The following is a 24232-nucleotide window of genomic DNA, read 5'->3' on the forward strand; positions in this document are numbered from 1 at the left end:
GCAGAGGCTCTATCAGTTGAGCCATGTCTGCTTCCCAAGAATGATCTTTTTAAAAGTCCAAATCAGGTTGTGTACGTGACCCTGCCTACTTCTCTCGCCTCAATTTAAGCCAGTCCTGTTACCCTCCAGCCACTTTGGACTTGTCTTGGTTCCTTGGACTCACCGTGCTGTGCACATTCCGTCTCCCTGCCTAAAATACTCCCTCCGCCACTTTCAGCCAGTTAACCCCTGTTCACCCTTGACAACGTGTCTTCATTGTTTGTCTACTGCGATGGGCCAGGCTCTGGTCAGAAAACAAACCAGCCACCCCTCCCCACAAAGGGGAACCAGTGCTGAGAACAAGGAGGAGACAAAGGTGGGGGCGGGGGTCGCACCAGGGAAGTCCGCAGAGACAGGAGGTCAGGGAAGGCTTCCTGGAGGAGGTCACTTTGAAGCTGAGTCCTGAAGCATGGGAAGGAGCCACTGGCAAAGCACTGAAGGGGCTTCCACAATTCTCAGAGGGGTGGAGGAGGAGACGGCCGCAGGCGCCTGGGGTTGTGGATGTGGGAGGAGGCGGCGGCTCTAGGGCCCTCCCTTCTGACTACGAGGCAGCGAGCTCGCCCACCTGCAGGTGTGTCTGTGTTGGGGGGGAAGAGTAAGGTTTGAGAAAGGTTTGTGTTTTCTAGGGCAGCAGCAAAACTGCCAGGTGGGGCTCATTTGAGGTTCTCTGGCACATTCAGTGCTCAGCATGGATCACAGAGTGGGGTATCCTGGGGTGTAGTGGTCAGCCAAAGGGGTGCCGATGCAGAGTACCAGAAATCCGTTGGCTTTTATAAAGGGTATTTATTTGGGGTAGAAGCTTACAGTCCCAAGGTCATGAAAGTCCAAGGTACCATACGAGGTTCTGCCTCACCAGAGTAGCTGCCACACGTTGAAGGCGGACGGCAGAGGCCCGCTGCTGGGTCCACCTCCCCTCTGGCTTCCTCTCCCTCTGCGGCTCCGTGGACCCCGCTGCTTCTGGTGCCCAGCTGTCGGCTGGCAGGGGGCTTGTCTCTCGGGGCCCCTATATCAGTTTGACGCTCTTCCCAGGTCAGCTGTAAGCTATCAGGTGAATGACTCATCTCTCCCCGGGTCCCCAGGATCAAAAATGACAGCGCTCTCCCTCCTCCCGTGTGTTCTTGAGTGAGTGTCCAGGAACAGGGGGCGGGGACTCAACCTGAGTCATGCCTTACCGATGCGGTCAAATCAGAGCCCTAATTTAATCAAAGACATCTCAGCAGAATCTAAGGCAATCAAAGGGATCGTACGCAGAGGAATAGATCAGTTCACAAACATAATCTTTCTCTTTTGAGGATTCATAAATAATCTCAAGTTGCCACATGGGGTTTCGCACGTGAGCACGATGTGGGTAAAGGGCCGCGGAAGCTGAGGGGGACTGCAAGGACGTGGCCGTGATAGTGAGCCAGGGGCCCCAGTGGGCCAGGAGGGGATGGAGCAGGTGGGAGATGAGAAAGGGGTCTTAGGCGGCCAAACAAGTGTGCGTGGGTGTGGGGGTGTGGTAGTGGTGCCTGAGCTAGGGGTTTGTGAGAAACACAGAATCTCAAGCCCCGCCCCAAACCTGCTGAATTGGCGCCTGCGTGTTTACAAGATCCCTTGGGATTCCTGTGCAGAGTAAAGGGTGAGAGGCGCCGAGCTCAAGGAGAGGAGCAAGGTTTGAGAGGGGGGTGTTTGAATTTGAGATGTGGGAGGTGGGCAGTTTCTGAGGATGACAAGTTCCAGAGGGTGACAACCTCTTGAGATGAATGCTTGGCTCGTTAATTTTTAACCTTTTTTTAAAAAAAATTCTAATGTGAGCATTTACTGCTGTACATTTTCCTCTAGGTACTGCTTTACCTGCACCTTACAAATTTTGAGTTGCACTATTTCCAGCCTGAAATATTTTATGATTTCCATTATGAATACTTGTTTGACCCATGGATTATTTAGAAATGTTTTCAAAATTTCAATCAGAAATAGATTCTTCAGGCTATTTTTTTTCTTATTGATTTTGAGACTTTTTTGGGAGTTATTTGTTTTTAAGTGGTAAAAGTAACCATTTATATTTATTGTGATTACTAATATTTTTTATTTCTGTAATTTTATATTTCTTACCTATTGTAACTTTTTTTTCTTCCTCTTTTTTCCCCCTTTGTCTGGGGTTTATTAGATTGAACAATTTTTCTTTATTCTCTTCTCTCTCCTCTACTGTTTTAGAAATTAAACATTCTGTCTTTTAGCAGTTCATCTTAAATTATTTACATGCCTACATACCAGCCTTTACAATGTAAATCAGTAGCTCTACTTACCTCCCAAACCATGCAAAGAGCATGTTAACTGTGTCCACTCTTCCATTTTCATGTTATTCTTTAATGTTTTAGTTGAATCTGTTTTTAAATCCCTGAAATTAGTAAAAGTCCTGACATAATAAAAACCTGTATTTTTATAGTTACTGCTTATTAAGAGATACCAGTTTCTTTGTTCATGCTTTCTTCTTCCATCTCATACTACCCTTCTGGAATCTGTTACCTTCTTCCTGAAGTACATTCTTTAGAATTCCTTCCAACAAGCATTAGTGAGTGCTAAATTTTCTCAGCCTTTAACTGAGAATGTCTGTATTTCACTTCCATCCTTGAATCATAGTTTGGGTTTAGAGTTCTCAATTTATCATTATTTTCCCTCAACACTTGGAAGATACTGTTTCACTGTCTTCTGTCTTCTCTTTTTGCTGATGATGAAGTCTGTCATCAGTCTGGTTTTTATTCTTTTGTAGGTAATCCTTTTCCTGTGGCAGCTTGTTAGATTTTTCTGCTCATATCAGATGGACTACACTTTCATTATGACATCTGGATATAGATTTATTTTTAATTATTTATCATGCTCAGAACTCCTTCCCTGAGGAGTCAGGTCTTTCTTAGATCTGGAAAGTTCTCAAAGATATTTTATTTGAACATCGCCTCTTCCAGGATCTCCTATTAGATTTTCAATGACTTTTTTTTTTCCATTTCTACAAGTTCTGGTTCTTTATCAAATAATAATAATAATGTGCCAGATTCTGTTCTAAACATCTATTAATTTAGTCTTGTCAGGGCAGGTAAGTATTATGATAATCCCCATTTTACTTAAGAGACAGAGGTAAGGTAATTTATCAAGATCACAGTGGTTCAAGAGCAGGGGAATTATTTGAACCCAGGTAGTCTAGGTCCAGAGTCTCTTAATCCCCAGTGCTAAACAGTTTCTCACTTTACCTGTTCTTTTTTCATAGTGTCCTCTTCTTTTCTTGTTGCTTCTGTTAGGTACCCTGGGGCTTCTCTGGTCTGGCATCAGGTTTTATGTTAATTTCTTGACTTAGAGGATTCAGGCACCAGGAAGGAGGTAGAAATTGGGACCCCTCTCTGCACCCCCTCCCCCAATCTGGCCTCCAGGAAGCGATACCTCAGGCGGCGGGCAGCCCTGGGGCAGCTGAGCACCATCCTGCTGGTGGCCCGGCCTCTGCTCCGGAGACGGCAGAGACTGCAGGTGAAGGGCTTTGGGTGGGGCTGCTGCACCGGGGAAGGTCAATGTAGAAGCCGGGCAGTCTTGGCTGTCCAAGTTAGCAGAACCCTGGCCGTGTCCACCCTCCTAGCTCAACTGTGCCAGGTGCTCTTTGGGGTCTCGCCATTTCCCTCTGCCTGGCAGGCTAGGCTGGGGCCTCTGGAGATCACAGCCTTCCTTCATCCCACAGCCCCCCACCCAGCTCTCCCCTCCCTGCCTGGGGTTCTGTCCCAGCCCCTCCAGTCCTTCCTTGGGCCTCTACTGCTCTCTTGTCTTGCCTGATGACTCTAATTTCAGGGCCATAAAGCTGCTTCAAAGGTCAGTGCCCATATACTGCCCCCCTCTCTGGCCCCTCCCTGGCTGGACTTTGTCCCCCAGATCATCCCTTCCCTTCTTCCTGCCTTCTTCCTGGTGCCCTGGCAGACAGGCAGTGACGTCCACAGCGCTGAGGCCGGTGAGGGCTCTGGAGGGCTGGGGCAGGTAGGGCCTGGTCACACTGTCAGGCAGCTGACACCCCTGGGTCTGTGCTAGTTCCCTTGAGCCAGAGCCTCCCAAGGTCAGAGGGGGTAGCTGGGCTGCCAACCTGGGGAGGTGCCGCTGGGAGACTCTAGGTGACCCCCTATGGGACATCAGGTCTTCCTGCATCTCCCCTGACAGCTTGGGCCCTGGCGTGGCTGGCACAGCGGCAGGGACTTGGAGAAGGTGCCCAGCATGGTAGGTGATCTGGAAGCTGGAGGAGGTTCTGGGAGATATGAACCCGTGGAAGGACGGAGGGTGGAGTGCCAGGGGGGCCGCCGTGGGATCTGTCCTCCGGGGGCTCCCTTGTGCCAGCTGAGCCGTGGGCCGGGGTGCCCCCAGCCCTCCGGCGCTTCCGTTTTGGTTTCCCTCGGAGGGCTCTCAGGACCCTGTTTGTTGGAGTCACCCGGGTCAGCGCTTTGGTCTTTGGAGGGAGTGTGTGTAATCCGGGGGGTGGGGAGGGGCCGCTGGGTCCCTCGGCCCCTCCCTCAGTCCCTGAGAGGTGCGGTCCTCTCTGCCAGGAGCTGGGGCGCTTGGAGATCCCGGCCCAGCTGGCCGTCATGCTGCAGACGGAGGAAGGTGAGTCTGGTGGGGGTCCCTTCTGCCACGCCCCTCCCCCGCTCGCCCTGCTGTGCGGTGGGCTGTCCCCTGGGGTCCCTCCCCTGAGCTCACTGCCCCTCTCCCAGCGCCCTCTGGCTGGGCGCCGGCTGCTGTTGGGAAGGGGTGGAGTTGGTGCCAGAACCCGGCACCAGGCCTGGGCGTTCCTGGCCCACCTCACGGTGCCCACCCCAGGCCGCCAGCTCGCCCTGGCAGAGAGCATCACCGAGTCGATGCCCCCTGAAGTCACTGCCCGGCCCAGCCTGACCCTCCCGCCCGACATCGACCGCTTCCCCTTCTCCAGCTTCGTCTCTGTCAGCTTCCAGGTGGGTGCACCCCCACCCAAGCCCTTTCTGGCGGCCCTAACGCAGCCCCAGGCATCAGCTCCCACGAGGCAGGAGCGGGGTCTTTTTCCTCCTTGTCTCTGTGGATGTGAGCTGGATTGCACGGAAAATAGCCGATGATCCTGAGTGCCTAACAATGTAGTATTATTTAGATTATTATTAATAAATAATACTATATTTAGATAAATATAATATTATTATTATACCTGTGAGATTGCCCGCCATTGAAGTCCTGTCCTTAAATGGTATTTCCTGACAGGGGAAACCATGCATGCCACAATGTTAACTAAAAGAACAGGATTCAAAATCGCATAAGTAGGGGAGCAAGTGTAGCTCAAGTGGTTGAGCGCCTGTTTCCCACATATGAGATCCCAGGTTTGATCCCCAGTATCTCCTAAAAACAAGTATACAAACAGAAAAAAACCCACCAACAACAAAAAGTCACTGGGGAGTGGATGTAGCTCAGTGTTTGAGCACCTGCTTCCCACGTATGAAGTCCTAGGTTCAATCCCTGGTGCCTCCTAGACAAAAGAAAGAAACAACCGCAAAAACACTGCATATGTAGTATGATCCCAGTTTTGTTTAAAACAACAACTGGGGTGGGACGGGCTGTGAATGTGTGTGTCTGTGCCTAGAAATTAAGACTAGAAAGGCGGGTGCTAAAACTGTGATGAGTGGCGTAGCTCTGGGATGTTTTATTTTCTATTTTGTACTTTTCCATGTTTCTGAGGTTTCTGCATGCGTGGGTGTCAGTTTAGATGCATCTTGGAGATGGTTTTGCCTGCCAGTCCCCTCCCCCAGAGTGCGTTCTCTGGGTGATGTCCCCAAGACTGCCCTCAGGCCGGTCAGCAGTGACCGGCCCCGCCCAAGCACTGCGTCACCCTCTCCCCTGCAGGAGCCATCCCTGCCCAGCCCTGGGCAGCCCCTGGCCAAGCCCCTGACCCGGCTGGACGGTGAGAACCCTGAGCTTGCCCTGGACATCAACAAAGTGGTGAGTGACACATGGGGAGGGGCCGGGCGGTGGCTCCGGGCTGACCGTGCTGGCATGCCGGCTTGGCGCCCAGGCGGCCCTGACCTCCCGCCCTCCCCTGGCTTCATGTCGGCAGATGCTGCGGCTCCTGGGGGACGGGTCCCTGCCGCCCTGGCAGGAGAAGACCATGGGGGCCTACCTGGTGCGGCAGGGCCAGCGCCGGCCAGGGCTGCGGGACGAGCTCTGCTGCCAGCTGGTGGCGCAGCTCTGGCACAACCCCGACGAGCAGCAGAGCCAGCGCGGCTGGGCCCTCATGGCCGTCCTGCTCAGCGCCTTCGCCCCCTCGCCGGCCCTGCAGAAGCCACTGCTCAAGTAAGGGAGCCCGGCGGTGAGGGGGGGACGCGGCGGCTGGGGCCCGCGGCCACCAGTGCCCCACAGCCGCCCCGTGCTCCCTGCAGGTTCGTGTCCGACCAGGCCCCCAGGGGCATGGCTGCCCTGTGCCAACACAAGCTGCTGGGGGCCCTGGAGCAGGTGCGCCTGGCACCCGGGGCCGCCCGGGCCCACCTGCCTACCCAGCTCGAGTGGACGGCCGGCTGGCGGCGGGGCCGCATGGCACTGGACGTCTTCACCTTCAACGGTGAGGCCGCCTCCTGCCTCTGGTCCCCTCGGCCCGCACGGCAGCAAATCCTTCTCCTGGGGTCCCCTCCAACACTGGTCTCCCCTCTCTCCCCATTTTGGGGACCCCCATGGCACAGCACCCACTTCCCGCCAGGGTGGACCCCGGTTTTCCCTTCGCTCTTTGACCCCCGCCCCCCTCCCTTGCAGAGGAGAGCTACTCGGCTGAGGTGGAGTCCTGGACCACGGGGGAGCAGCTGGCCGGGTGGATCCTGCAGAGCAGGTGGGGGTGAGGGCCTGGGGTGGGCGCCGCGCGGCCCGCCCTGACCTCTGCCCCGTCCTCCTCCTGCGCCCTCCCCCAGCTCCCCTGCCACTGCCTCCTGCAGGCGTAGGGCTCAGGGCTGCCTCCCCCAGGGGCAGGGCCCCGGCTGCCCCCAATGGGGAGCAGCTGTCCAAGAGCCCCTCTGACTGAAGAGCGCTGCAAGGGGACGCGCACGCGCACTCGAGCCCGCGCGGGAGGCCTGAGCGTCAAAACTAAGGCCCGGCTGCGCCAGCTGGGTCCTGCCAGGGGCCCACAGCGCCCAAGGCCCAGAGGGGCCCCGGGGCATCTTCCCGGACACCCCCTCCTTGGCCGCCCCCCAGGGCCTGCCCCCTGCTGGCCCTCTGCCTCGCTGACCACCCTCCTCCCCTGTCCTCTTGCACCCAGAGGCCTAGAGGTGCCCCCTCGTGGCTGGTCCGTGTCACTGCACTCCGGGGATGCCTGGCAGGACTTGGCTGGCTGTGATTTCGTGCTGGACCTGATCGGCCAGACTGAGGACCTGGGGGACCCGGCCGGTCCCCACAGCTACCCCATTGCCTCCCACAGTGACCCCTTCAGCCCCCATGGCTCGTAGGTGCTACCCAGCGCTGCTGTGCCCCCCCCAGCCAGGATCCCCTCAGCCACCCTACGGCACCCCGAGTTCCTAGTCGCTGCCCCGGGCCCCGCCCTCCCACCAGACCCTCCTCCCACCCCACGCAGGTGACCCCCACAGCAGCTTCTAGATCTCCCCTCAGCCCCGGCCCCGCCCTCCGCCAAGGCAGCCCCCTGAGCGGGGCCCACCTTCTCCCGCAGAGCCTACGAGGACATTCCCCCTGCCCCCGGCGTCCAAGCCCCCCTGCTGCCCCCAGGGCCCCCCCCAGGTCCAGCCCCAACACTGCCCAGCAGAGGCCACACAGGTGAGGCTCGGCCGAGGGCTGGGGAGGGGGTACAGGGAGCCCCCTACCTGGGGGCTTTGGTGCCAAGGCTCCTGCTCTGCAGGGGAGGCCCAGACGCCAGGAAGCCTGGACGGCTTCGTGGACCACCTCTTCAGGCCAGTCCTCTCCCCAGGCCACAGCGTGAGTGTCCCGCGCGCAGCCCCTTCCCTGCCCGCCCCCCCCCACAAGCTCCCAGGGCTTTAGCTCCGGTCCCGTGACCTTTGTCCCTGCAGGATCTGGAACACGGCTGGGCTCTGAGGAGCCGCATGAAGGGAGGGGGGGGCATCGGGCCCCCACAGCAGGGCGTGTACCCCATGGGTGAGTGCAGGGCTCGCCCAGAGGGACAGCCCCGAGTGAGGGAGGGGGGCTGGGACCCCTCAGGCCACTGTCATCAGGGGCTCGGCCAGTGGCAGCCATGGCCCTTCTCGTGGTCTGGGGCTGGACGAGGGGGTGTGGAGGCCACCCAGGTGTGCCCCATCCCCCAGTGTACCCAGGGATGATGCAGATGCCCATGTACCAGCCTGCTATGATGCCCGCCCCTATGCCCATGATGCCAGCGATGGGGGCGGTCCCCACCATGCCAGGTGAGCTTGGCTGGGGGCACCGGGAGAGCAGTCACCAGCTTAGGGACTGGAGGAGGGAGGGTCCCGGGGGGCTCAGTGGGTGGAGGGCTGGGCCCTGGCGCTCACCGCTCCGGCCCCGCCTGCCGCCCTCCCAGCCATGATGGTGCCACCGCAGCTGCCGCAGGCACCCCTGCTTCCTAGCCTGGATGCCAGGCAGCTGGCCGCGCAGCAGCAGAGCTTCATCAACCAGCAGGCGATGATCCTGGTGAGGGAGCAGGGCCAGGGGGCTGCCCGGGGGAGGGGGGAGAGTGGGGCCAGGCCTGGCCTCTCACCTGGCTCCACGGCCCCCCCCCCCCCAGGCCCAGCAGATGACCACCCAGGCCATGAGCCTGTCCCTGGAGCAGCAGACCCAGCAGCGGCAGCGGGAGGTCCAGGCCGCCAGGGCTGCCTCCCCGGCCCCACCCCCGGCCCCGGCCCCGGCCCCACCCCCGGCCCCAGCCCCAGCCCCAGCCACCCCCCGCAAGCCCAAGAAGCCCCCTGCCCCTCAGGAGGAGCCAGAGCATGACCAGGAACCAGTGAGCACCTGCCAGATGGTCAGCAGCCAAAGCCAGGCAGGTGGCAGGGTCTGCGATGGGGGCAGACCATTCCGGGGCTGCAGGGATGAGAGACGGGGGTGGGTGAGCAGGAAGGAGCAGAGAAGAGGCTGCTGGGCCCCAGGGATCTGAGGGGGTGACTCTGCCCCCCACTTTGCTTCCTGCCAGGAAGAAGCCCCAGAAGAGACCCAGGATAGGCTCCAGCGGCCCAAGAGCTTCCAGCAGAAACGGGACTATTTCCAGAGGATGGGTGAGGCCCTTGGGGCAGAAGACCCTTGCAGGAACTTGGCCACCGCCCCCAGTCTGGGCAGGGTAGGGTGGGGTGCGCTCTGCCCTCCTGGGTCAGTATGGCTGGGATGGGCGGCCAGGTGGGGGCTGTAGACCAAGGTGGGCCACAGAGAGGGCCATCTGGGGCACTTACAGGGCAGCAGCAGGTCAAGGTGAAGATGGTGAAGTCTCCGGCCAAGGTCCAGATTCCCCAGATGGAGGAGCAGGAGGAGGAAGAGGAGCAAGACGAGGAAGAAGCCAGAGCAGGTGAGGGAGATGGGTGAGGGCCCCTGGGGTGCCTGCCCTTTGGCTCAGCATCTGATCATCTATTCTCTCATCTCGGCCAGCACCGTCTCTTCCACCACCACCTCCTCCCCTGGCAGTGAAGAAGCCAATAAGAGGAGGTGGGGCCAAAGCTGCAAGAGAGGCTGAGGCTGAGCCAGACCAGGAGGGCCCCAGAGGTAGTCCAGGGCCGACCAAGGACAGGGCGCCCGTCGTGAGCAGCTCACACTCCACACCCCAGCAGCCAGAGCCCAGCAGGGAAATTCGCAACATCATCCGCATGTACCAGAGCCGCCCAGCTCCTGTGCCCATGCCCGTGCAGCCGTCCAGGTGGGCCACTGGGAAGGCGTGGCTGTGGCTGTTCCCCTTCTCGGGGACCTCTAGTGACCTCTTCCCTCTCTCAGGCGGCCCACCAAAAATTTCCTAAAGAAAACCGACCCTAAGGATGAGGCCCTGGCTAAGCTGGGGATCCATGGGGCCCACTCGCCCCCTTCGGTGAGTGTCCCCTCCTGCCCAGGCCTGCCCCCCAGTGCCCCCTCCAGGCCATGCCTACCAGCCAGCGCAAGGTTCTCTGGGGGAAGCTGCCCTGGAGCCTCTGTCCACTCTGGGTCGCGGCCTTGCCCCCCAGTCACAGCCCACGTGCTCCTTCTGTGCCTCCCCAGACGCTGTCCCCCAGCCCAGGGAAGGGCCCCCCACCATCTGTGGCCCCTCGGCCCAAGGTCCCATTCCGGCTCGGGCCCTCCAGCTCCATCAAAGAGAAGCAGGGGCCCCTTCGGGACCTGTTCGGCCCGCCCGTGTCCGCCACTGAGGCCCCCCACCCTCTGCCCGTGCCCCCCCCGCCTCCGCCCGAGAACCTCAGAAGCGGCCCGGCTGAGCCCCGTGGTAAGGAGCCCCCATCCCCTGTGCTGAGGGTCTTGCTGGGGGGGGCGGGACCCCACAGCCTCAGCTCTCCTGGCTGAGGTCAGCCGTGCAGCACCCGGGCTTTGGAGCCGGCGGCGAGTGGTCCTGGCTTCCACGTCCCGCCCAGGGAGGGCCCCGGCACCTCTGGGGCCCACCGGGGGCGGCAGGCCTGGCCCACCCAGGGTGATGTCCTCGAGGCCGGCCTGCCGCCTCCGTGGCAGACTCAGTGGCCCCGGCCGGCGTGGTCAGGGAGGGCCACATACCCGGACTTGGGAAGTTGAGGCCCAAACATGGAGCGGAGACAGTGCCGGCAGGAGGGCGACGACTGGAGGCTGACAGCGTGGTGGCCCCAGAGGGGTCCTGGGGGATGAGGGTCTCCTCTCCCCGGGGCCCCCTCAGTCGGCCCCTGGCAGGCCCTGGCCTCATGCTCTCCGCCCCACGCCCGCCAGGCTTGCTGGTGCCCATGGGCGACGAGGGCATCTCCACCCAACTGCTCGTGCCCTCTGGCAGCGTGTGCTTCTCCTACGCCAGCGCGCCCTGGAAGCTGTTCCTGCGGAAGGAGGTGGGCACAAGGCCGGGCGCTGGGCGGGGGGGGGGCGCCCCAGCCTGGGACCCCAGCACCCCTCCCTCCACACAAACGTTGGCTTCCCAGTCTGGGCCTGGGAGGGCAGTGGTGGGTGGGTCGTGGGCTCTGGGGGAGTCGGGGCGAGGGGCAGGGGCGTGCACCTGCCTGGCTCGGCTCAGCCCTCCCCTGCCCTGCCCCCAGGTGTTCTACCCCCGCGAGAACTTCAGCCATCCCTACTGCCTCGGGCTTCTCTGTCAGCAGGTGAGTCGGGGCCACCCGCCAACCTGTGCTGCCCGCAGACCGCGCCCCGGGCTCCTGGCCGAGCCCCCCGCCAGGTCCGCGCCGGTTGGAGGGGCACGGTCACAGCCCGCAGGCAGGGGCCACCGTCTGTGTGCCAGGCCTGCCAGGGGCACCTGGAATGCACTCACTCGTTCGATCCTCACTGCGTCCCAAGAGCGAGACACGGTCGTCAGCCTCAGTTAGAGGAAGATTTCAAGCCAGTGTTGAGCCTGCTCGCAGCACCTGGCTCGCAGCGGGGCTTCACAGCTGGTGGCTGTTCCTTTGTCATCCCACCTGCCCCCGGGGCTCTGCCGCTGTCCCCCCACGTTCTATCTGCCCTTCTCCCCCATCCACCAAATTCTGTTCCTTCAAGGAAGCCCACCCCAGCTGACGAGCGTCACACTTGAGCTCCTGACCCCCGGTGGGTTTCGGGGTGAGGAGATGAAGAGACGTCGTTCAGGCGGCTGCGGGGGAAGGGCAGTGAGGCGTCCTAGGTGGATGAGGTTTGGGGCGCAGAGGCCCCCCCCCTCCACCTCCACATGCACCTGTGGCTGCCCCCTGGATGGACGCCGGCCTCAGGCCTGGTGGTGACCCCCGGCTCTGCCCCCAGATCCTGCGGGACACCTTTGCTGAGTCTTGCATCCGGATCTCCCAGGACGAGCGGCGCAGAATGAAGGACCTGCTGGGTAGGGGACCTGGGGGCTCTGGCGGCGGGAGCCTGCGTGCTGGGGGCCGGGCCTGGCCTGGGGGGGGGCGCAGCTGTGGGAGCAGACCTGGGCCGCACCCGCCCTCAGGAGACCTGGAGGTGGGCCTGGACTCCATCGCCACCGCCGAGGACAGCGTCAGGAAGCGCATCGTGGTGGCTGCCCGGGACAACTGGGCCAATTACTTCTCCCGCATCTTCCCTGTCTCGGTCAGTGGTGCCTGGGGTACAGGGCAGGCGGGGAGGCAGGACCCAGTGCGTGCAGGTGGGGGAAGGGTGGGGCGGGGTCCCCACGCAGCCCAGGGCATCTCCCATGGAGTTGGGGCCCAGGGACCTGGCCGTCACCCACCCGCCTGCCCAGCAGGGCGACAGCGGTAGCGACGTGCAGCTGCTGGGCGTGTCCCACCGGGGGCTGAGGCTGCTCAAGCTGACCCAGGGCCCCAGCTTCCACCCCAAGCAGCTGAAGACCCTCTGCTCCTACAGGTGAGCTGGACCAGAGGCCGGGCTGGAGGGGCGGGTCTGGGGGCGTGGGGCCCCCCTGCTCACGCTCACCCTGTTACTTTGTGCCCAGCTTTGCTGACGTGCTGGGCGTGGAGTGCCCGGGCGGCGCCACCCTGGAGCTGTCGCTGAAGAGCGAGCAGCTGGTGCTGTACACGGCCCGGGCGGCCACCATCAAGGCCATGGTCGAGCTGTTCCTGAGCGAGCTCCGGAAGGCAAGTGTCCTGCGGGGCCCCCGTCTGGTCTGGCTGGGCTTGGGGGTACCAGCCCAGCGCCCCCAGGCTGCCTGGGTGGGCCCAGGGAGTTTGGGTCATGCCCCTGGAACTCTGGGGTGCTGCGTGGAGGGAGAGACCAGGTGGGGTGAGCAGGGGGTTGGCAGGACCAGGCGTCACAGGCGGGCTCCCTGTGCCCTCGCCCCCCCTGCCTGACCAGGACTCTGATTACGTCATCGCCCTGCGAAGCTACGTCACGGATGACAGCAGCCTCCTCAGCTTCCACCGCGGGGACCTCATCAAGCTGTTGCCGGGGGCCACTCTGCAGCCAGGTACCCTGGGGGCGAGCACAGGGGGTGACGTTAGCGGGGCGGGGTGGGGCAGGTCCTGGCCCCAACACGGTGCCCTTCTTGGATGCCTTCTAGGCTGGCAGTTCGGCTCCACGGGGGGCCGTTCCGGACTTTTCCCTGCTGACATAGTGCAGCCGGCAGCTGCTCCCGACACCTCCTTCTCACTGGAACAGAGGGGGAGCCGGCGCAAGAGTCAGCTGCAGCGTGGGGAGCCAGGGCTGGCTCAGTGGGACCAGGCCGCGGAGGTGAGGGAGAAGGGCGAGGCCCGGCAGGGGCCTAACTAGGAGACGAGGAAGGAGGGGTGGATTGCCCCAGAGGCCTCCTGCCGCCTGGCCGACAGCGCGAGATCTGGTGCTGCCCCGCTGCCCGCTCACTGTTCTCTTGCCTTGTGTCCCCAGCAAGACTGTAAGTTGGGGGCCGCCGTACCCCACCGCGTCCCATGCGGTGCTTGTGTCAGTGCCTCCGTGGCAGACGATCAATAAACATCTCTGGACTTCCCTGGCTTCTGGTGTTCGCTCACTGCCACTGCTCTGCCTGCTCCTCTCGGGTCTGGCGGGGGTGGGGCTGGGGTGGGGCCTCTGGGACAGGCCAGCGGGCGCTCGGTGGCACTGGTCTCTGTGCTCCCAGCACCCCGTGGGCTCCCGGAGCCAGGCACACAGCGACGACTCGGAGGCCGGCAGCCTGCGCTCCTCTGCGGCCCGCGTCTCTCTGTCTGCTGATTCCCACAACTACACCATGCAGGAATTTGCCCTGCGCTACTTCCGGAAGCCCCTGGCCTTGTAAGTGTCCCTTGCCCCCTCCCCATGCCTGTGTCTGCTCGGAGCCGCTGTGCCAGTGCTCTCCACCACCCTCCCTGCCAGTTAGACCTTGGGCGGGAGGGCTCAGGCTCCCTGGGAGGGCGGGACAGGCAGAGCTGGCCTTCCCTGCGCCCCACAGGCTGGACCAGACGAGAGAAGGTGCCGGGGACATGGCCACGGCCAGCCTGGTGCAGTACACCAAGGTAAGCAGGGGAGCAGCCTGGCCCGTGGCCCTGCCCATGCCACATGCGGACCCCCAGACCCACGGCCCAGCCTCTTTGGCCGCAGGTTCCCATCCAGGAGTCGCTCATCAGCTTCAGTGACGAGGACACGAACAAGCAGGCTGTGGAAAGCTTCCGGGGTAAGTGGCCCATGGGGCCTCCTGGGCCTGAGGCCTGCTGTGGGGCCTCGGGCATCCTGGTCCCTTCCCTCCTTGAGCTGTGCCTGCTTCCACCCCACTTTGCCACCTCAGGGCAGCCCACTGGGCAGCTCCTGGACTCCAGCAGCCTCACCCATTTCTACAACTGCCCAAAGGGTCGGGGGCTGGGGTGCAGTCTGGGACAGGAAGGCGGTAGGTAGACGGGGCAGGGAGGACTCTGTGCTGTGTGTGGCCTCGGGTGCCTTAGTGTCCTCGTTGGTAGAGCTGGTGGCAGCTGCCCCACCGCGGGTGAGCCATGGGACAGCAGGTGTGGCAGAGCACAGGCGGTCCCCGCCCCAGCCCACCACACTTCTTGTCCTGCCTGCAGCTCTGATGCAGTTCATGGGTGACCAGTCTAAGCCCCGGGGCAGGGAGGAGCTGGAGCTGCTCTACCAGCTGCTGAAGGTAAGCAGGAGCCGCGGGCGGAAGCTGGAGCGGGAGGCCGGAGCCGTGCAGGGCCTCCTGTCCTGCCCGCGCCTGAACCGCCCGTCCTTTGTTACCACTGGTTCGCGTCGTTCAAAAGCGTTTATTGAGCCCCTGCTCCCCGCTGGAGGCCGTGGTGGTGAACAAAATGGCCGAGGCCCCTGCTCTTGCTGGGCTCACCTTCAAGCGAAGTCAGGAAGCCAATTATACAATGTGTCCAGCAGCGACATGATGCTGCTATTTATGACAATAATCACAAAGTGGGGAAAGGGGCGGCCATTTCACACGAATGGGCAGAGAAGACTTGCGACAAGGTGGCATTGGAGTGGAGATCTGTAGGGTGCCGGGAAGTGGGCCCTGCGGACAGGGGAGCAGAGCCTTTGAGAGGAGCAGGTGCAGCTGTCCTGACAAGGGTGACAAAGGTGGCAAGCAACAGCAAGGCCAAGGCCAGTGAGGCTGGGGCAAGGGGCAAGGGGGGCAGTGGCAGTGGTCTAGATCACTTGTAGGGACTTTTGACTCTTGGAGAAGGGAAACCACTGGAAGGTTTGGAATTGAAGAGGCATTTGGTTCATACTTTGCAGGGTTGTTTTGGCTCTTGGTTGAGACTATGGGATGTGAGGGCAAAAGGAGCTGAGTGCAGTGATTCTGGGAGAGATGGTGCTGCCTGGACCAGGTGGAATCAGTGGAGGGCTGCTGGGGAAGCGCATGTGCGGGGAGATTGGGGTCCAGGGCGGCACCAAGGCATTGGCCGGGGCCATCTTCCTTGGTCTGGGGTGGTGCCAGAATCCCGTGGGGATGTGCGAAGCCGGAAGCCCAGCCTTCCGAGTGATGGGCTCTGAGTTCAGGCAACAAGTCTGGGCTGGAGGCAGGGCCTGGGCATCATCAGCAGATGGAGGGGTTAAAGCCAGGAGGGCAGCTGCAACTGTCCAGGGAGAGGGAGGCCCGAGGGCACGCCAGAGCTGCGAGGTCAAGGGGGAAAGGGAGCCGACAAAGAGGACCGAGCGTCGAGAGGCAGGATGGGGCCGGCGAGCCCGGAAGCCAAGGGAAGAGCCAGTTAGGAGAGACCGCTGTGCAGAGGACCTGCCGGCGGCAGCCCAGCCGAGCACGTCTCCCCTGGCTTCAGACCCCTCAGCACCCACAGCTCTGTGGCCCACCCACCTGCCCTTCCTGCCTCCACAGCTGTGCCGGGAGGAGAACCTCAGGGATGAGATTTACTGCCAGGTCATCAAGCAGGTCACTGGGCACCCGCAGCCGTGAGTGTGGGCCACCTGGTGGGGTCGGGGTGCCGCGGGGCCTGCTGCTGGGGGCCTGGCCAGCGAGACCAGGCTGTCCGCCCCGCAGGGAACACTGCGCTCGGGGCTGGAGCTTCCTCAGCCTCCTCACGGGCTGCTTGCCCCCGTCCACCACCCTGATGCCCTACGTGACCAAGTTCCTGCAGGATTCCAGCCAGAGCCAAGGTGTCCGTGAGAGGGAGAGCGGGGGGCAGGGGCTCCCGAGGCTGGAGGCTCGGCTGACTGGGGAGGGGGTTTGAGATGTCCATGACCCCAGCCTGGCTCTCTCCTGCAGAGCTGGCCCGGAGCAGCCGGGAGCACCTCCAGCGCACGGTCAAATACGGAGGGCGCCAGCGACTGCCCACCCCAGGAGAAATGCATGCTTTCCTGGTACTGGGGTGCCTCCTTGGGGAGGGGGTATCCACAGGAGAGCCAGGGCCTCTGCCCACTGGCGGCACTGACTTTCCAACTGCCCTGGCAGAAAGGGCAAACCGTGCGCCTGCTCCTGATCCACCTGCCAGGGGGCGTGGATTACAAGACCAACGTCCGGACCTTCACGGTGAGCTCCGGGCCCACCTCCGAGGAGACCCGGAAAGGCAGGGAAGGGTTAGGGGACCCCCCGGCCTCTCTCTACACCCACCGTGCCTCTGCCCACACACCCAGGTGGCAGCAGAAGTCCTGGAGGAGCTGTGCGGGCAGATGGGCATCACAGACCCTCAGGAAGTGCAGGAATTTGCCCTCTTCCTCATCAAGGGGGAAAGTGAGCCCCCACACCTGGGGGGGAGAGGTGGCGAGGCTGGCTCTGGGGAGGCACCTTCCCTGCTGGGGGCACGCTGGGGGCATGGCAGTTGGGGCCATGGGCAGGGCTGGCACAAATGGCAGGGCAGGTGGGGCCAGCACAGTGGACTGTGACCCTCATGGCAGGTGACCTGGTGCGGCCCCTGTGGCCCCACGAGTACCTCAACAGCGTGGTGGTGGACCAGGACGTGAGCGTGCACAGCCGGCGGCTCAGCTGGGAGAGCCCGCTGCACTTCGACAACTCCGTCTACACCAGCACCCACTACAACCAGGTCAACCCCGCCCGCCCCTGGGCTGCAGTGCCCAGTGGCTCGAGCCGCAGCTTGGCACGGGGGTGGGTTCCTGCTTGGGTGGACCCTGGAGGGGCATGCACCAAACCCAGGGGGTCTCGAGGGCCCAGCTGCCCCCCCGCCTCCTCAGGTGCTGCGGGACTACCTGCAGGGGAAGCTGCCGGTCAGCGCCCAGGCCGAGGTGCACCTCGCCCAGCTGGCTGCCCTCCAGCACCTCGGCAGGGACACCAAGGAGCCCCCCTCAGAGTGAGTGCAAGCTCAGGCCCGGGGACAGCTGCCCCGCTGCCCTTGTGACCCAGAACCCCCCTCCTGTGCTGACGCCTGCCTCAGCACCCCCCCCCAAGGGCCTCTCCAGGCCGAGGCCCCTGACCGGTCTGGGCTATGCCCTCCTGTCCCCACATCACCCGATGCATGGTCCATGTCACGCTCGTGTATGCCACCCTCGTCTACCCACAGGAGGCACTTGCTCACTCATTTAGCATCTGCTGTATGCCCACCTGCACCAGATGATCGGTGGTCACGGGCCCACCTAACTCAGGCTGTGTCCTAGGCAAGAGCTGCTGGCCTACATGCCAAAGCCGCTGCAGCAGCAGGTGAACACGGCCACCATAAAGAGGCTGCTGGACCAGGAGCTGAGGCGCTTGCCGCCACACAGCCCCCAGGAAGCGCAGATCAGCTTTGTCAGTGGGTCTGGGGCAAGGGGGCTGCTGGGGCTGAGGCCTGGGAGGAGAAGGGCAGGATGGCGGGCCTGCCCCCCAGGGGTCAGGAGGACAGGCTCTTCTAGACCCCAGGCCCCAGCAGGCAGCCTCACGCCCTGCCCTCTCCACCCCAGAGGCCATGAGCCAGCTGCCCCTCTTTGGCTGCACCACGTACGTGGTCCTGCGAGTGAGCGAGCTGGCCCTGCCTGGCCCCATTCTCCTGGGGCTTAACCGCCAGCACCTCGTCCTCATGGACCCCAGCTCCCAGGTGCGCTCCTGCCCAGTGTGGCCCTGAGCCCCGGAGCCCTCTCCCGGCCTCACCCCCACCCCACAACATGCTGCGACTCCTCCTTGAGGGGACCAAGCCCTGCTGCCCCTCCTGCCTCCAGAAACTGTACCACTCAGTCGTGCTGAGGGACGTGCAGCGGCTGCACCTGCTGAGCCCCCTGGAGGCAGACGGGCTGCCCGGCCTGGAGCTCAACTACGGCTCGGTCGACAGCCCCCAGACTATCTGGTTTGAATTGCCACAGGTGGGTGAGGGTCTGGGGGCTCTGGCTGCCCTGGAAAGGGGGCAGACTTGGCATGTGGGGTGATGGGTGAGGTGGGGGCCAGCCAGAGACCCTGGCCTAACTGCCCTTTGCCCGGGCAGGCCCAAGAGCTAAAGCACACCATCACCTTCCTGCTGGACGGCAGCACCGCTCCTGCCCACTAGCCCGGCCTCGCCCAAGGGGCCCGGGGAGAGTGCTCTCAGAGCCCTCTGATGCGACCTTCACCACCTGGCTCTGTTCTGGAACCTGCTGCAGACAGCCTGGCTGGAGCGGTGGAGCGAGAGAGAAGCCAGACCCCCTCAGGGTGGCGCCTGGGTTGGCAGAGAGGGGCGGGCTGCAGGAACCCAGCTGGGGCCTCTGGTGGTGCCCAGTCTGGGGGAGAGGCCCACACACGAGCCCAGACCTGGGAGAAGCCACTGCTGGGAAAATAAAACTCCCACAAGAAAAGGGGTGAGTTGCCTGCGTGTCGGCACCAGCAGGACTTTATTCTGTGTAAACGTCTCAGCCCACCTGGCCTTCCTGGAGGGCTGCTGCCCCTCTCCCCACAAGCCCCTGGGCGAGGCTGGAGGCTGGCGTCTCCAGGCCAGCAGGCCTCCTCCAGCTCGGGCCCCCCTGCCAGGGACAGGCGGGCCTCACACCGGCTCAAACGTCAGCTGCAACGGGGTGAAGGGCCCCACTGCTGCCGCCTCCTTCCCCGGCAGCAGTCACATCTGCCACCTTCTACCTGGGGGGTCAACGCAGAAAACCCAGCCGCAGTGGGCAGCAGAGCTGGGGAGGTGCTGAGGACTGAGCTAGGCAAGCAGGAAAAAGGGGGGCTGGTCTCTGGTCCCACCCTGGTTTGGGAGGTGTCTAGGGCCATCCCCGAGACCAGGGGTGGTCAGAAGGGGAAAGGACCCTGAGAAGACAAAGCTCCACTCCTGAGCGGGCACAGGCTGCCCATGGCAGTCCCGGGTTGGCAGGGGATGTCAGTCAGCTCCACGGGCGGGGCCGAGCCAGTCAGCCTCACTCTCGCAGCGGGCGCGGCCGCGGAAAAACTGCTTGATGAGCTTCTGCGCCTCTTCTTTCACTAAGCATTCGGGGTGTGGGATGTGAGGGCCAATCCCCTCCCCACAGCCGCCCCATCCCCCACTCCCCCTGGGCCCAGCTATAGGCACCCACAGCAGCTTCCAGGTGAGGGCGTCTGGGCTAACAGGTGTGAGAGGTGGCGAGCAAGGCCCTTGAACAGTTCCTGGAAGGCAGAGGGAGAGGAGAGGGGGAGAGCACGAGCCCTGGCCTGGCCCGGGGCCACCCACGGCAGATCCCAGGGCAGGGCAGAGCCTGGGGGGGCAGGAGCTGGCCTGCTGTCTGCCGACTCTTCTGGGCTCCTACCCCCTGCCCCACTCTGCTCCCACCCTGGCACCCACGTGTCGCAGGCAGGGAGCAGAGCAGAGCTCTCCCACTACACCTTACCTTGGACGCGAACTTGCCCTCCTTGTAGAGGGGGGTTAGGCACTTGACCACAACGTCTGCAGTCTCCTTCAGGGAGAGGCCAGGGGCTGAGAGCCGGCAGGGGCCTTGCGCCCTGGGGTTCAAGGTGCCCTGATCCCTGGCCGAGACGCTGCCCTTGGCCTCAGCTAGGACGGAGGGCTTGGCTGAGGGACACAGCCTCTTCTGAGCCTGGCTCTCGGTGTTTTCCTGGGCAGGGCCACAGCTGGGGGTCACTCTCCGGCTCCCTTTCCCCAGGCCCCTCCCCTCCTTCGGGAAGATGGAGCTCAGCGCCTGCCAGCGCCCCCCAGCCTGTGCCACCTGCCCTGGGGTCATGTCAACAGTGACGATGTTCCCTAGCCTAGGGGAGCAGGCGGCAGCCTGGGCCATAAGCCTCTGGCCTCCCCTGGGGCTGGTCCCTGACGGTACCTGCTCTGGCCTGGGCCGCTTGCTCCTCTGGGCCTCCTCTGGAGGGGTGGGGTGGGCTTCAAGGGGTCCCTGGTCCCTGAGTGGGCAGGTGCTGGCCGGAGGAAGGGCTGGCATCAGAGCTCTAGGTGCCAGGCCTCCCCTGACTCACAGGCATGCTCCGTGCTAGCGAAGGGGATGCTGTGCCTTGCCTCGGCCCCTCCCTGCGGCCATCTTCCTCCCATGTACCTCTCTGTGGCTGGCGGGGTTCCCCGTCCCTCCTGACAGCAGGGACTGGCACCCTCTGCCTGAGCCGCTGGGGTGGGAGGCGGCAGGCTCTCCACCCGCTGGCAGAAGAAGCGGGCGATGCTCTGGGAATCCTTGCGGGCCGCTTCGGCTAGGAGCTGCTGCTTCTTGTTGGCCGGGGCCTTGGCCATGGGGCTGCCCCTGGAGGAGGAGCCTTTGGCCTTCTTCTCAGGGGAGGGGGCGCCCCTCTCAGCACCTGCAGGGGCCTCTCCTCTGGGCCCAGGGAGGCCCTCACATCCGTCCTCACTCTGCAGGCCCCAGCGTTGGCTGGGAGGCTTTTGCTCGCCGCCCTGCCCGGGCTGGGGGGCTGGCTCGCGGGCCCGGGTCTTCTCCATCAGCTCAGTGGCGGTCTGGAATGGGCAGGAGTCTTTGGAATGGGCACCAGCACCCATGCGCCTGGGCTTGGGCTGTGAGGAGAAGAGGGTTTTGACCACCAGGGCCCTCAAGGACCCCCTCACTGCTGCTCCAGTTGTGGTCCCATCAGGTCAGGGCCCTCAGGGCACTGGGAGGGGAAGGCAGGATCCTGCTTAAGAGGCAGGCTGGTAAGAGGAGCTGGGGGCTGCAAAGGTGCAGTGGCAGAGCAGGAAAGCCCCCGGCCTCCCCCAAGGCACGCAAGGGCAGGGCTGTGATGCCAGGAGAGGGCAAGAGGCTGGGAACCCCAAAGCCAAAGGGTGAGTCCTTCCCACACCCAGCTCTGGGCGGCCACCAGGACACTGCTCACCGAATACACCTGGGAGGCCGGCAGGATGTCATACTCGTTGGGCTCTGGGGCCGCGGCCCGGGCACTGCAGCTCTTGGCGGCACCACCCACGTCGGAGTACAGCTGCCCATCCTTGGAGGCTTTGTGGATCTCAGCCACCTGGGGACAGGGCCAGGCAGGGCGCTAGGTCATCTACTAGTTCCTCCTGAGAGCCCCGAACCCAGGCTCCCCAAGGGGGTTTCTGTGTCAGTGGGTCCAGGCAGCAGCTTGCCGGACAAGTTCTAGTCCTTGCAGCCACGCCTGAAGTGGCTTCCTGGGGGCTTCTGGGCCCCTCTGGGGTCAGAGGGCTGGCAGACCACCTGGACATGCGACCCCACCCCACACTGTGCCCACCTTCTTCAGCACGCTGGCCTTGTACAGGTTGGCCATCTTGGCATTCCGGAAGGTCTCATGTTCCAGCTCCACGGCCTTGGCCTGGAGGTCAGCTCTGGGGAGAGGCGAACACAAGGCGTCAGCCAGGCCTGAGCCTCTCCCTGCTGAGCTCCCACTGGGCTCCCCTGGGTGAAGACCAAGACTCTGGGCACCTCCAGCGGCCACTGGTAGCTCCTTAGCCGGGGGCCAAGCCTGCCCCTGGGGGCTGTGGGGACTCACACCACCTGGGAGCAAGAGGTGTCACAATCTGGACTCTGTGTGGTCCCCAGAGGAACAAGAGCTTGGCGAGACCACCTGAGCCCGGGGCATCTGGCCCCGACCTCCAACTTCCTGATCTTGGGACACTCACCCCTCGGTGGCGCCTGCAGCCTGGCAGTTACTGCTCAGAGCCTCCTCCAGAAGCCTCAGGCAGTGCTCGCGGGCCTGGCACAGGAAAGGGAAGCTCATCACCCAAGCTCAAGGTGGGGGAAGAGTCCTGGGTGGGGGCAGGTGGAGAGGCAGCCCATCTCCTACCTTCACAGTGAGCCTGGGGATCTTCCTGCTAGAAGCCTCTCTCAGGGGACAGTCCTCATCTGGGGAGAGGCAGTGGGGGCTTCCACTCTACCTTCTGCTCTCTGAAGTCCCCCAATCCCAAGAAGGCTCCTCCATCCAGACCCTGGGAACAACCCACAACCCACAAGCCCCTGGGGACAGGGCAGTACTCACCTGGGGGCAGGAATTCTTCTACCTTGGGGGCACTTCCCTGGAAGACAGTGCGAAGGGCCATAAGGCCCCGGCTGAGGCCCAGTCAAGCACCGGGGACAGGGCTGAGGGGCTGTGCACAGCAGGGGCCCCTGGGGACCCGCTCCTCACGGGAGCACCAAGGGGGACAGCTCGGTGCAGGCACGCAGGCTGACAGGGCCCTACCCCTCACCTTGCGCAGGCGCATCTGCTTCTGATAGAAGAGGTTCCACTCCCGCTTGTTGGCCTCGTCTCTGCCCTCATCCCCACTGCCTCCGGAACCTTCGTCATACCTGGGGGAAGGGGGGGCACGAGCAGCCATGTCCCTGATGCCCATGGTGGCTCTCACCGCCAGCCCACAGGGCAAACCAAGGTCCAGGCCCAACGTGACCCACAGAGCAGAGGGGCAAATTGCAGCAGCACGCCACCTCCATCTGGCCTTGGCCTCAGGGGAGGAGAGCAACAGCCTGCTTCCACCTCATTAGAGGCCACTCACCTGCTGAAGCCCCTGAGGCCCCCACGGCCTCCCTCATACAGCTCAGGGTCAAAGCCACCCCCCTGGGAGGGCCTGATGCAGGTCTTGCTCCAGCTGGTGCTGTGCTCCAGGGCGTCCAGCTGCCTCCGCACGGCTGCAGGGTTCTGGCAGTGGTCGCAGGCTTTGGTGCAGGCAGGCGGTGCATCCCCAAAGTACCTGGCAATGGCAGCATGACGGCACCTGGAGCGGGCAGCATGGCAGAGGCCAGAGGTGAGGCAGCCGGGAAGGGATATGCAATCACCCAGCCCTACATAGGGCTGAGCATGGCCATGTGCCAGGCCCCTCACCTATGCGCCTGGCACGGCATCACTGGCTTCTGCGCACTTCGTTGGTGAGGATGGGTGGGGCACCCTCGGGAGCCAGGGTGTGAACCCTGCTCGGTCCCACCTCTCTCTGGTGTCCTCCTCCCCTCTGTCGCTGGGAAGAGCTGGGGCTGTGGGTGCAGAGGCTTGGCTCTGCTGCTGACTACAGGAGTGAAACGTTGGGCAAAACACTTGGCCTCTGGCAGCCCACACGTTGTCTGTAAGTCGGTGCATGAGAAGCACCGCCCCGAGGGCTGCCAAGGTGGACAAGATGACGCTGAAGCGTGTTGCCCAGAGCCTGGTTACTCCTACCCCTGCTCTGCTCCGCCTCTCAGTGATCTCTTCCTGTCCCCAATGAGCCTCTGTCCAAGCCCAGGCTGGGTGGCTGCACACTGCAGCCCAGACCAGGAAATAAAGCCCCCCACAGGCAGGAAAAAGGCAGTTCTGAGACCCGGGAAGGGCAGTTAGCCCGAGCGACACGGCCCCCTCCGGGTCTTTCTCATCTCCCTCCCCTGCCTGGGCCCTGCTCCTGGGGGAGCTAGACTCCACTCGAGCTGGCAGCAGGGAGCAGCCCCCACCTGGCTAATGAGGCTCTGTCTCCTAGAGACCCCAGGCTGGGGGCAGGTGCAGAGGCCCCTGGGGCAGGGGACACTTGCTCTATCAGGGCCGACAACAGCCGCAGCTGCCATGTGATGCCTAGTCCGAGGGACGAGAATAGCTGGCGTCAACTGCTCTGACCAGAAATCCTCCCCAGGCAAGCACTGCGTGGGGGGCACTTTGAGGAGGCGAGACCCCAAGGGGCAGGTTCCAGGAGCAACAGCAGGCTGTGGAGGACGAAGCACTGAGGCCAGACCTGCGGCTGGGACAGAGGAGGGCGGTTGCCACCGGAGGGCCCTTTTCCAGCAGCTCCGCAGGGCGAGGGTAGAGGGCAGCGAGGCCTCCTGCTGGCCCATCCTACACGCCACCCTTCTCCCCCAACCTGCCCCCACCCCAGGTTGGTTTTCCCCACAGTGGCCGCCTGTACTGCCTCCGGGAGGCTCTGGCACCCAAGTGGTGTGGCCACAAGGCTGGCTTCCCCCCCGCCCGCCC

General features: G+C 63.1%; 2 protein-coding genes across 4 annotated transcripts in view; one reads left to right on the top strand and one right to left on the bottom strand.

The window, feature by feature from the left end:
* MYO15B (myosin XVB) overlaps positions 1 to 18680 on the top strand; it is a 31726-nt gene extending 13046 nt beyond the window's left edge. The window contains exons 22-64 of the mRNA XM_058285018.2: positions 3441 to 3534; positions 4207 to 4263; positions 4587 to 4644; positions 4858 to 4988; positions 5902 to 5997; positions 6113 to 6348; positions 6435 to 6613; positions 6802 to 6874; positions 7298 to 7480; positions 7703 to 7806; positions 7889 to 7965; positions 8058 to 8142; positions 8310 to 8408; positions 8543 to 8652; positions 8747 to 8980; positions 9149 to 9230; positions 9404 to 9514; positions 9595 to 9859; positions 9934 to 10024; positions 10192 to 10411; positions 10879 to 10991; positions 11196 to 11255; positions 11884 to 11959; positions 12068 to 12186; positions 12341 to 12459; positions 12548 to 12689; positions 12907 to 13018; positions 13112 to 13281; positions 13664 to 13815; positions 13973 to 14036; positions 14122 to 14194; positions 14580 to 14656; positions 15854 to 15927; positions 16016 to 16131; positions 16241 to 16335; positions 16427 to 16504; positions 16609 to 16705; positions 16870 to 17015; positions 17164 to 17279; positions 17584 to 17717; positions 17866 to 17999; positions 18121 to 18261; positions 18381 to 18680. Coding sequence (XP_058141001.1) covers positions 3441 to 3534; positions 4207 to 4263; positions 4587 to 4644; positions 4858 to 4988; positions 5902 to 5997; positions 6113 to 6348; positions 6435 to 6613; positions 6802 to 6874; positions 7298 to 7480; positions 7703 to 7806; positions 7889 to 7965; positions 8058 to 8142; positions 8310 to 8408; positions 8543 to 8652; positions 8747 to 8980; positions 9149 to 9230; positions 9404 to 9514; positions 9595 to 9859; positions 9934 to 10024; positions 10192 to 10411; positions 10879 to 10991; positions 11196 to 11255; positions 11884 to 11959; positions 12068 to 12186; positions 12341 to 12459; positions 12548 to 12689; positions 12907 to 13018; positions 13112 to 13281; positions 13664 to 13815; positions 13973 to 14036; positions 14122 to 14194; positions 14580 to 14656; positions 15854 to 15927; positions 16016 to 16131; positions 16241 to 16335; positions 16427 to 16504; positions 16609 to 16705; positions 16870 to 17015; positions 17164 to 17279; positions 17584 to 17717; positions 17866 to 17999; positions 18121 to 18261; positions 18381 to 18443 — 5056 coding nt within the window. The 3' untranslated portion in view covers positions 18444 to 18680. The remainder of the gene's footprint in view (positions 1 to 3440; positions 3535 to 4206; positions 4264 to 4586; positions 4645 to 4857; positions 4989 to 5901; positions 5998 to 6112; positions 6349 to 6434; positions 6614 to 6801; positions 6875 to 7297; positions 7481 to 7702; positions 7807 to 7888; positions 7966 to 8057; positions 8143 to 8309; positions 8409 to 8542; positions 8653 to 8746; positions 8981 to 9148; positions 9231 to 9403; positions 9515 to 9594; positions 9860 to 9933; positions 10025 to 10191; positions 10412 to 10878; positions 10992 to 11195; positions 11256 to 11883; positions 11960 to 12067; positions 12187 to 12340; positions 12460 to 12547; positions 12690 to 12906; positions 13019 to 13111; positions 13282 to 13663; positions 13816 to 13972; positions 14037 to 14121; positions 14195 to 14579; positions 14657 to 15853; positions 15928 to 16015; positions 16132 to 16240; positions 16336 to 16426; positions 16505 to 16608; positions 16706 to 16869; positions 17016 to 17163; positions 17280 to 17583; positions 17718 to 17865; positions 18000 to 18120; positions 18262 to 18380) is intronic.
* A 49-nt stretch (positions 18681 to 18729) lies between these two features.
* The window catches only part of RECQL5 (RecQ like helicase 5), a 39395-nt gene continuing 33892 nt past the window's right edge, over positions 18730 to 24232 (bottom strand). For all 3 annotated transcript variants that reach the window (XM_071210803.1, XM_058284729.1, XM_058284728.2), the window contains 12 exons: positions 22803 to 23021; positions 22500 to 22599; positions 22292 to 22328; positions 22100 to 22158; positions 21936 to 22009; positions 21548 to 21641; positions 21176 to 21313; positions 20398 to 20861; positions 20173 to 20263; positions 19729 to 19953; positions 19438 to 19507; positions 18730 to 19345 (listed from right to left, as the gene is read on the bottom strand). In XM_071210803.1, coding sequence (XP_071066904.1) covers positions 19245 to 19345; positions 19438 to 19507; positions 19729 to 19953; positions 20173 to 20263; positions 20398 to 20861; positions 21176 to 21313; positions 21548 to 21641; positions 21936 to 22009; positions 22100 to 22158; positions 22292 to 22328; positions 22500 to 22599; positions 22803 to 23021 — 1672 coding nt within the window. In that variant the 3' untranslated portion in view covers positions 18730 to 19244. The remainder of the gene's footprint in view (positions 19346 to 19437; positions 19508 to 19728; positions 19954 to 20172; positions 20264 to 20397; positions 20862 to 21175; positions 21314 to 21547; positions 21642 to 21935; positions 22010 to 22099; positions 22159 to 22291; positions 22329 to 22499; positions 22600 to 22802; positions 23022 to 24232) is intronic.

Source organism: Dasypus novemcinctus, chromosome 21 (assembly GCF_030445035.2).
Source record: "Dasypus novemcinctus isolate mDasNov1 chromosome 21, mDasNov1.1.hap2, whole genome shotgun sequence".
NCBI classification, from domain to species: domain Eukaryota; kingdom Metazoa; phylum Chordata; class Mammalia; order Cingulata; family Dasypodidae; genus Dasypus; species Dasypus novemcinctus.